Source organism: Aureococcus anophagefferens (assembly GCF_000186865.1).
Source record: "Aureococcus anophagefferens unplaced genomic scaffold AURANscaffold_41, whole genome shotgun sequence".
NCBI classification, from domain to species: domain Eukaryota; class Pelagophyceae; order Pelagomonadales; family Pelagomonadaceae; genus Aureococcus; species Aureococcus anophagefferens.
Window position 1 is genome coordinate 138,077 of NW_008705598.1, and position 9,812 is coordinate 147,888.

At 75.1% G+C, this 9,812-nt stretch overlaps 5 protein-coding genes across 5 annotated transcripts in view; 2 read left to right on the forward strand and 3 right to left on the reverse strand.

The window, feature by feature from the left end:
• AURANDRAFT_72618 (hypothetical protein) overlaps window positions 1-229 on the reverse strand; it is a gene marked incomplete at both ends in the record, with an annotated part of 2,980 nt that extends 2,751 nt beyond the window's left edge. Inside the window, 2 exons of the mRNA XM_009043068.1 lie at window positions 68-78; window positions 197-229. The remainder of the gene's footprint in view (window positions 1-67; window positions 79-196) is intronic.
• A 4,537-nt stretch (window positions 230-4,766) lies between these two features.
• On the forward strand, window positions 4,767-5,444 carry AURANDRAFT_33186 (hypothetical protein; the record flags this gene model as incomplete). The annotated part of the gene is made up of 1 exon (XM_009043010.1): window positions 4,767-5,444. One exon carries the CDS (start codon window positions 4,767-4,769, stop codon window positions 5,442-5,444), a length of 678 nt encoding a protein of 225 aa, XP_009041258.1.
• Window positions 5,445-5,469: 25 nt separating this feature from the next.
• On the reverse strand, window positions 5,470-7,401 carry ABC (hypothetical protein; the record flags this gene model as incomplete). Its single annotated transcript, XM_009043067.1, has 1 exon — window positions 5,470-7,401. One exon carries the CDS (start codon window positions 7,399-7,401, stop codon window positions 5,470-5,472), a length of 1,932 nt encoding a protein of 643 aa, XP_009041315.1.
• A 547-nt stretch (window positions 7,402-7,948) lies between these two features.
• Window positions 7,949-8,761, reverse strand: AURANDRAFT_70415 (hypothetical protein; the record flags this gene model as incomplete). Its single annotated transcript, XM_009043066.1, has 5 exons — window positions 7,949-8,119; window positions 8,199-8,270; window positions 8,330-8,461; window positions 8,520-8,576; window positions 8,666-8,761. 5 exons carry the CDS (start codon window positions 8,759-8,761, stop codon window positions 7,949-7,951), a joined length of 528 nt encoding a protein of 175 aa, XP_009041314.1.
• Window positions 8,762-9,348: 587 nt separating this feature from the next.
• AURANDRAFT_67537 (hypothetical protein) overlaps window positions 9,349-9,812 on the forward strand; it is a gene marked incomplete at both ends in the record, with an annotated part of 1,859 nt that continues 1,395 nt past the window's right edge. Inside the window, one exon of the mRNA XM_009043011.1 lies at window positions 9,349-9,366. Coding sequence (XP_009041259.1) covers window positions 9,349-9,366 — 18 coding nt within the window. The remainder of the gene's footprint in view (window positions 9,367-9,812) is intronic.

The window sequence follows — 9,812 nt, forward strand, 5'->3', positions numbered from 1 at the left end:
GGGGCGCAGCCGGCCGGCGGGCGAGCGCCGCACCGGCGCGCCGCCGCGATCCGGCGATGCGCCCGCGCGCCGGCGGCGCGCCGGCGCCCGGGCGGGTTCGCGCGCGCGGCCGCGCGGGGGCCGGGGCGCCGCGACCCGGGGGGGCGGGCTGGAGGCGGGAGCGGGGCCGCGCGCGCGCCACGAGACGCCGGCTTCCACGACTGCTACGAGATGGGCGAGAGCGCTTGCTGATCGCCGAGTGCAGAGTAAAGCTCTGCAGATTCTCGTACCCTTCAAGGTGAAGATGCGCGCCAAACTGCAATCGGGGCGAAGTTGCGCTCGTCGACGGGCGCGGCGGACGGGGACGACGGCGACGCCATCGCGTGCGCGGCGGCGCCGCGGCCAACGCCGCAGGCGGCCAAGTGCCACCGGTTCCGGCGTGTGATCAGCACAATTCGTCGATTTTGGCGCCTCGCGCCGCGTCGCCGTCTGCATGCTCGTCGGCATCTGCGCCGAAGCACGCTGAGGAGCAGCGGGAGGTGGAGGACTAAGCTGGCCGGCGACCGCCGCGACGCGCGGCGACACGGCAGGCTCCATCGTGAGGTTTCAGCCACTATTCCAAAGGCGATATAAAGCATGGGTGGCCTCTCCGACGCGTCGAGCGACGACGAGGGCGCCATCTTCGGCCTCGCCGGTGGCCTCGGGTCGCTGGACGTCGCGAGCGACTCGGAGGACGAGGCGCCGCGCACCGACGCCGGCGACGATGCGCTGGCGCTGCTCGAGCGCCTCGAGGTCGCCGTATTATTGGGCCTGCGCGACGCGGGCCTCGCGCGCGCCGACGCCCTCGACGCCGCCGGCGACCCCGCCCTGGCCCGGGCCGCGTCCTGGGCGCGCCTGCTCCTCGCCGGCGACGGCGCGGCCGTCGTCGCCGCGCCCGCGCTGCGCCACGTGCTCGCGTCGCCGCCGGCGGACGGCGCGACGCTCGCGCGGCGCTGCGAGGCCTTTGCGCGGGGCCACGCCTTCGGCCCCCGCGCGGCGCGCGCCGAGCTCGCGCTCGCCGCCGCGGCGTGCCTCGGCTGCTACGTCGCGCGGAACTACTGCGGCCCCGCGGCCGGCGGCGCGGCCGCGTCCTTCGACGGCTGGGACGGCGGCGCGCTCCTCGCGGCCGCGGGCGACGCGCCGTCGCCCCACGTCGCCGCCGGCGGCGCCCTCGCGGCCGCGGGCGCCCTCGCGGCCGCCGCGGCGGCCGGCGCGCCGTCGGCCGCGGACTGGTGGCGCGGCCGGTGCGCGACGCTCCGGGGCCGGTGCCTCGTCCGCGGCGCGGGCGGCGCGCTCGAGGACCTCGAGGCCGCCGCGCGCGGGGCCCACGACGCCGCGCGCGCCTGGCTCGCGGGCCTCGGCGACGCCGACGGCGACTGCGGCGCGCGCGCGCGCGCCTTACTCGAGCTCGAGGCGGGCCTCGCGGCGCACCACCTCGACGCGCCCGGCCGCGGCAAGGCCGCCTTCGCCGCCGCGGCGGACTTCGCGGGCGTGCGCGCCGAGCTCGTCGGCGCCCTCGGCAAGCGCACGAAGTACCAGCGGACGTCGCTGCCGCAGCTCGCGCTCGCGACGGCGGGCCCGCGCGGCGCGGCGCGCGCGGCCGTCGCGGCCGTCGCGACGCCGCGGCTCGGCGACGAGTCGATCCTCCTCGAGCGCATCGCCTTCGACGGCGGCGGCGCCGCCGCGGCGCCGCCGGCGCCCGCCGCGGCGCCCGGCGGCCTCGGCGCCTTCGACGCGGGCCTCAAAGCCGCCGTGCTCCTGGCCCTCTGCCTCGACGTCCGCAACTCGAACCCGGCCGACGGCCTCACGACGGAGGAGATGCGGCCCTACGTCGACGCCGTCGTCGACGCGCCGGGGTCCTGGCTCGGCCAGCTCGCGGCGCTGTTCGCGCGGTGCAAGCTCGAGGCCGCGTCCGTCTACAGCGCGGACCGCGCGGCGCTCCAGCTCGAGGCGCTCCGCGACTCGCACGCGGCGACGCGCGCCGACGCGCCCGCGGAGTCGCGCGCGGCGTTCGCGCACGCCGTCGACTACCCGTCGACGTGGGAGCTCGACCGCGAGGTCGGGGGCGCCATGGCGGCGCTCGGCGCCTTCGCGACGGCCGCGGAGCACTTCGCGAAGATCCACGAGTGGGACCGCGTCGTCGAGTGCTTCGCGGCGTCTGGCAAGCGCGAGCGCGCGCTCGCCGTCCTCGACCGCGAGCTCGCGGCGCACCCGGACCACCCGCGGCTCCTCTGCGCGCTCGGCGACCTCCGCGACGACCCGGCGTGCTACGAGCGGGCCTGGGCGGCGTCGAAGCAGCGGGACCCGCGGCCCGCGCGGAGCCTCGGCCGCCGCGCCTCCGCGGCGGGCGACTGGGCGGCCGCGGCGGCCTGGTTCGACAAGGCGCTCGCGGCGCGGCCCCAGGCGCCCGAGTCCTGGTTCAACCTCGGCTGCGCGCGCATGAAGCTCGCGGAGCGCGCCGCCGACGGCGACGAACGCGACGTCGAGCTCGACGCGGCGACGCGCGCGTTCAGCCGCTGCGCGACGCAGGAGCCGGACTGCGGCGACGCCTGGGCGAACATCGCGGCCTGCAAGCTCCGGCGCCGCGACTTCGCCGGCGCGCGGTCCGCGCTCGAGGCCGCCGCGCGCACCAGGGCAGCAAAAGGGTGCGAAATTCCCAACTTCAAGGCTCCTATCTCGGTCGTTTTCCGCTCGTTTCGGCTGATTTTTGGACGAGCGATCATCTCTCGGAGCGCTCTCGAAGCGTGGGTGCTGTTTCCGAAACGCGCGCGCGCGGAACACTCACGTTGAAGCGACGTTGAATCACCCTTTTGCTGCCCAGGCGCGCACGCGGCCCGAGGACTGGCGCCTCTGGGAGAACCTCGCGCGGACGCACTGCGCGCTCGGCGACGGCGCGCGCGCCATCGTCGCGCTGAACCGCATCCTCGACCTCGCGGCCGCGAGCCGCCGGCCCGTGGGCGCCTACGTCGACGTCGTCGCCGCCGTCGTCGACCTCGTCGTCGGCGGCGGCGGCCCGGCGGCGCCGGCCGGCGGCGCCGCGGCGCCGGCCGGCGGCGCGGAGGCCTTCAACGCGCGCGCGCGGCGCGGCGCGCTCGCGGCGCTCGCGGCGCGTTTCGACGCCGAGGCGCCCGCGCGCTGCGACGCCGACAGCGGCCGCCTCTGGACGCTCCTCGCGGACTACGGCGACGCCGTCGGCGACGCGGGCCGCGCGCGCGCGCGCCGCGCCAAGGCGCTCCGCGCGCACCTCCACGCGGCGGACGCGCTCCGCGACGAGGGCGCGCGCGCGGCGCTCGCGCGCGCCGCGCGCGCCTACGGCGCCGCGCTGTCCGCGGGCGCGCCGCCCGCGCCGAGGGCGCAGCTCGGCGCCGCCGCGCTCCTGCTCCGGTCCGTCGCCGCGAAGCTCGCCGACGCGCCGAACCTCGACGAGGCCGCGCGGGCCGCGGCCGCGCGGGAGCCGCGCGACGCCGCGGACGCGCTCGACGCGCTCGCCGCGGCGCGGCCGCCCGACGAGGCCGAGCTCGAGGACGACGCGGACGGCGCGGACGACGCGGCCGACGCGGCCGCGCCGCCGCTCCCGCCGCTGCGGGAGGAGGACGAGGAGGGCGGCGAGGACCCGCCGCAGCAGTAATACATGGCGGACGTGCGTGGCGGCAAGTTGCAGCGCTCGTTGCCTTCAACAAGTCGAGTTCCGATGCGCGGCCTCGTCGTCGGCGCGCTCCTCGCGTCGGTCGCGGGCGCCTACGTCGCGCCGCCGCGGGCCGCCCGAAGGCTCCGGCCGCCGCGGAGCGACGGCGGCGGCGACGACGGCGACGAGCCGCCGGCGGCGCTGCCCATCGACTTTGGCTCCGGCGGCGCGGCCTGGACCTTCGAGTGGCCCGCGGCGCCGGCGGCCGAGCCCTGGGACGGCCGCGACGTCGTCGCGGGCGCGACGGCCTACGCGGCCTGCCACGTCCTCGCGACGCTCGCGGCCGCGGCGGCGCTCGGCGCCGCCCCTTCCGGCGTCGGCGCCGCCGACGCCGCGGTGCGCGCGGCCGGCGCGGGCGCGTTCCTCCTGGCCCAGGACCGCGCCGGCGCCTGGCCCCTCGTGCCCCTGCGGCGGGGCCTGCCCGCGGCGGCCGTCGCCGACGCGCTCGACGGCGGGCGGACCGTCGCCGTCGCGCGCGTGTCTGACGCGACGCCGTGGCCCGCCGTCGCCGTCGGCGCGAGCGTGCCCGTCTTCCAGGCCGTCCTCGTGCCCCTGGCGCTGAGCGCGCCGCCGGGCGCCCTGGCCTTCGACGCGGCGCGGCTCCCGCCGCCGCCGGCGCTCTTCGACGGCTTGGTCGCGGCGCCGCTCTGCGAGACCCTGGTCTTCCAGTGCTGGCTCCTCGAGGCCTGCCGGCGCGCGGGCTTCGCCTACGTCCCCTCCGTGCTCGGCGCCGCCGCCTGCTTCGGCGCCTGGCACGGCGCCGCGCCGACGTCCGCGTTCCTCGCGCTCCTCGGCGCGTACTGGGGCCACCTCTACGCGCAGACGCGGAGCGCCCTCGTCCCGGCGACGATGCACGCGCTCTGGAACGCGCTCGCCCTGGGCGTCGCCGCGTCCCTGGCGCCGCCGTCCTAGGCGTCGTAGATAAGGGCGCTTCAGCGACGCTTCAACGAGCCTTCAACGTTTCAGGAAGTGCGCGCCACGGAGGTGGCGCTCGCAGCCGCCGGGCTCGCAGCCGCCGCTCGCGCTCCGCAGCCGCCGCGCGCCGGGCGCCTCCGTCCGCGCCATGCTGCGCCGGCCGGCGCGCGTCGCCGTCGTCGCGCTGGCGTCGCGGTCCGCGGGTTTCGCGGCGCCGCGGCGCCGGCGCTTCGGCGGCGCGCTGTCCCGCTGGGTCGGCGCGGCGGCCGGCGGCGAGCGCGACCCCGGCGAGGTCGGCGGCCTGCGCATTGTCGCGTACCCGCACCCGGCGCTCCGCGCGCGCAACGGCGACCTCGCACCCGGCGACCTCGCGGCCGCGGCGCCGCTCGCGGCGCGCATGTTCGACCTCATGTACGCCGCGGGCGGCGTCGGCCTCGCGGCGCCGCAGGTCGGCGTCAACGCGCGGCTCATGGTCTTCAACCCGTCGGGCGACGCGGCGCGCACGGGCGACGAGGTCGCGCTCGCGAACCCGCGCATCGTCGCGGCGTCCGCGGAGCTCGAGGTCGGCGACGAGGGCTGCCTGTCGTTCCCCGGCATGGGCGGCCCCGTCGCGCGCCACGCGTGGGTCGAGGTCGCGGGCCTCGACCTCGAGGGCCGCGCGATCTCGCGCGCGTACGCCGGCTGGGACGCGCGCGTCTTCCAGCACGAGTACGACCACCTCGACGGCGTCGTCTACGTCGACCGCCTCGCCGCCGCGGACCGCGCGGCGCTCGCGCCCGCGCTCCGCGAGCTCGCGGCCGCGTACGGCCCGGGCGCGCGGGATTGACGTCGCTATGGTTACGGGGGGCTCATCAGCCGTGCATGTGCTGCGCCAGCTTCTTCTTCTGCTCCTTCTTCGCGGCGAGCTTGAACTTGAGGATGTCGCCCTCGTAGCGCGTCACCTGCTTCTTGTCGCAGATCCAGATCTCCTTCGCGACCTGGGAGATGAGGCGCATGTCGTGGGACACGAGGACGAGGCCGCCCTTGAAGTTGTTGATCATCTTCGCGAGGGAGTCGATGGACTCCATGTCGAGGTGGTTCGTGGGCTCGTCGAGCATGAGGAGGTGGGGCTTGTCCATGGCGAGCTTCGCGAAGACGATGCGCGCCTTCTGGCCGTCGCTGAGCTGGGACATGACCATGGACTGCTGCGCGTTCGTGCAGCCGTAGCGGCCGAGCCAGGACCGCGCCTGCTCGATCTTGCCGAACTCCTTGGGGTAGAGCTCGTGGATCCAGCTCAGCGCGTCGCGGTCGAGGTCTAACACGTCCTCGAAGTGCTGCGTGAACTTGGCCATGCGGAGGTGGCTGTGGGGCCGCACGGCGCCCGCCGTCGGCTGGAGCTCGCCGGTCATCAATTTAACGAAGGTCGTCTTGCCCGCGCCGTTGGGCCCGACGAGCGCGATGCGGCTCTCGAGGTCGATGCCGAGGTCGAGGTTGTGGTAGAGGGGCTCGCATCCCGGGTAGGCGAAGGACACGTCCTGGATCATGAGCACGGGCGTCGGCAGCTCGCCCGGGTCCGGGAAGGAGAAGTCCCACTCCGCGTCGCGGCTCGGCTTGGCCGTGAGGCCCTCCTCGAGCTTCTTCGCTAAAAGCTTCTCGCGCGACTGCGCCTGGCGGACCATCTTCACGGTGCCGTGGCCGAAGCGCGCGATGAAGTCCTTGATCTCGGCGATGTCGCGCTGCTCCGCGTCGTACTTGCGCTGCTGCTCGTCGTCGCGGACCTTGCGCTCCGCGACGTACTGGTCGTAGTTGCCCGAGTAGTAGTCGAGCTTCTTCGTGTGCTCGTTGAGGCGAATCAAGTGCGTGCAGACGCCGTTCATGAAGTCCTGGCTGTGGGACACGAAGAGCAAGATCTTCGTCCAGGACGCGAGGTAGTCCTCGAGCCAGAAGACCGCGTCCATGTCGAGGTGGTTCGTCGGCTCGTCGAGCACGAGGCACGTCGGCTGGAGGAAGAGCGCGCGCGCGAGCGCGACGCGCATGCGCCAGCCGCCGCTGAACTCCTTCGTCGCCATGGTCTGCATCTTCGGCGTGAAGCCCAGCCCGTGGAGGATCGTCGACGCGCGGACCTCGGCCGTCGCCGCGTCGAGCTCGTCGAGGCGCTCGTAGAGGCCGTTCAACCGCTCGCTGAGCGCGGTCTGCTCGTCCTCGTCGTCGCAGGCGCCGATGGCGTCGTTGACGCGCTCGGCCTCGGCCTCGAGCTGCTTGCGCTCGTCGTCGACCTCGAAGACGGCCTGGAGCGCCGGCGTGTCCGTCGCGGGGTACTCCTCGGCGAGGAAGTAGAGGTCGATGGACTCGGGGATGGGCAGGCACTTCGCCGCGATGGCCTTCATGATCGTCGACTTGCCGCTGCCGTTGGGGCCGATGAAGCCGTAGCGGTTGCCGTAGTTGAGGCTGAAGTCCGTGTTCTCGATCAAATTCGCGCCGTGGAACGAGATCGTCACGTCGCGGACGTTGATGTCGCGCGCGTGCGCGTGGCTCGCCTTCTGGTGCGCAAAGGTCGCGATGATGTGCTCCTCGCGCGCGAGGCGGTCGGCCTCGGACTCGTCGGCCTTGGGCGCGCCGTCCTTGGGCTCCGCGGCCGCGTCCTTCTTCTTCTTCTTCGGCAGCGACTCGCCCTTGGCGGCGGCCTTCTCCGCCTTCTTCGCGTCGCGCTTCGCCTTCGCCTCGGCCTTCTTCGCCTCCTTCTCCTTCTTCGCGTCCTCCTTGCTCAGCTTCTTGCCGAAGAGGCTCTCCTCGCCCTTGCCCATGGCGCTGTCCTTGGCGTCGTTGACGGCGCGCTCCCCGGGGCCGTCGAGGCCGTCGAGCATGCGCTGCTCGGCGAAGGCCGCCTTCTTCTTCTGCTTCGCGGCCCAGCCGGACATGGTGCGACGGCGCGGGCGAGCGGCGCGACGCTCCGAAACAGGCGGTGGGCCGGAGTCGCTTGCCGGGAGCGGACGTCGAGGCGGGCGGGAAACAAACTCTCGCCCACAGGTCGTCGTCATCGAGGGAAACTTCAGCTCATTGCAGTGCATGGGAGAACTTCAAAGGCGGCGGTTAACGCCTCGGTTAATGGCGATTTCCAGGCGATTTCCAGGCGATTTCCAGGCGGTTTCGGCTCGGCTATGCGGCCGCCATGCGCCTCCTATGCGGCCGCTATGCTGGCGTATGCCCGGGCTGGTGTATGCCTGGTGGTCGCCCGGCCTCCCCCAACTGGCTACCTGAGCCCGCGTCCGCGGTTCCGCGGCGCCGCCGCGGCGTCCAAGGCGGCCCGAAGTTACGACGGCGCCCGCCCGCCCCCCCCCCAACGCCGCTCGCTCACTTGTCGTCCTTCGCGGGTCGCGCGGTTCCGCCGCCGTCGAGGTAGGACTTCTTGCCCCAGGACCAGGGCACGTACTTGTGCTTGATCATGTGCTTGATCTGCCGCTTCATCGTGAGGAAGAAGAGCGCGAAGAAGTAGATGAGGAGGATGGGCCAAAAGACGGGGATCTGCGGCGCGCGCGCGTCGCGAGGGGGGGCGGCGGCAAAGGGGGGGGGGGGCCGGGCGCGGCGCGCGCGCGTCGAAGACGGAGAAGAACGTCATGAAGAAGGCGACGACGACGCCCTTCGTCGACGAGTACCAGAACTTGAACTCGGGCACCTGCGCGCGCGCGGCGTCGCGGCCGCGCCGCGCCGCGCAGCCGGGCGCGGGCCGCGCGCGCGCCGGCTGAAGGGCTTGAAGTCGCCGTCGCCGGAGACGGGCAGCAGGGGCCCGTCGCTCTCCGGGTCGACCTGCGGCGACAGGAACCCGATGAAGTTGTTGAGCAGGAAGATGCCCAGGCCGTACGTGACCTGCGGCGGCGGGCGTCGGCCGCGCGCGCGCGCCGCGCGCCGCGGCGCCGGCGCGCGCGATGAACCAGCCGTTGACGACGTAGACGCGGCAGGCGTAGACGGCGAGGGCGACGACCTGCGCGGGCGCCGCGGCGCGTCGCGCGCCGGCGCGGCGCGGCGGCCGCCGGCGCGCCGGGGCCGCGCGAAGCCGATCCATCGCGGCACGAGGTGCACCGTCGACCGGTCCAGGAAGACCTGGAACTTTTGCTGCACGCCCGCGCGGAACGAGTCGGCCGCCGAGGGCTGCTCGTCGTAGTCCATCTCTCGTCGCTGGAGCAAGCGCGGCGCGCTGCCAAGCCGGGCTTTGCTCCGGCGACGGCGTCCGATGGCCGACGCACCCCCCGTCTAAACTACCGGGGATTGGTGTGCGGCCAGGGACGCCCGGTGGCTATACGTGACAAAAACAAGCGCTCGGATTGGGACGAATGGCTAGCCGTTTCGCTGGCTTGAGTACCAAACACGTACGCGCGGGCCGGGGACGGAGACCTCCGAGGCCGCGCTTCCGACGCACGGCAGCCCGTTCTGGTGGTCGGAGTGGCCTTCCATGACCCCTAGGCGTAAGCCTGACCGTCGGTGCCCTCATCGGAGGTGGTTCTGGCGTCGACCAAATTCCACCGCGCGGGCCTCGTCCCCGCGGGGCTGCCGCGGCGTACAAGTCCGTGGTGGCGGTGCGCGCCACCATCGATGGCGTTGGATACGCCCCTTGGTTTTGGGCGCGACGTGGGTGTGACGGCTGGGGAACGCCATTTCCCTGTAGTAAGATGTACCACCCTGCCGCGCACGCCGGGGCGCGGCCGGCGCCACTGGCGGAGCAAAGCCCGGCTTCGCTGCCACAACGAGGAGACACGATGGCCAGGACTGGGCAAGTGATGGCCGTGCCGAGCTAGGCCGCCGTCCGCGCGTCGCGTCCGGAAGCCGCTCCGGTCTCCCCGCGCGGGCGTTCGCGCGAGCCGTCGCCGGACGCGCGCATCGCCGTCGCCGTCGTCGTCCGGGCGGGCGGCGTCGCGATGGCCGGCACCGTGTCTCCGGCGGAGCCGCGCGGCGGGCTGAAGCGCGCCTGGTCCCTCGGCTCCGACGACGACGACGCCGCCGAGGAGCTCCAGCGGCGCGAGCGGCGCGCGCGGCTCGCGGCGGCCAAGGCGCGGCGCGCGCTCGACGACGCGCGCGCGGCCGCGGCGCCGCGGGCCGCCGCGGCGCCGGCGCCGGCCGCGGCCGCCGCGCGCGCGACGCCGGAGGCGCGGCGCGCCTTCGCGGCGGCCGCCGCGGACCGCGCGCGCGGCGCGCTCCGCGCGCTCCGCGGCGGCGGCGGCGG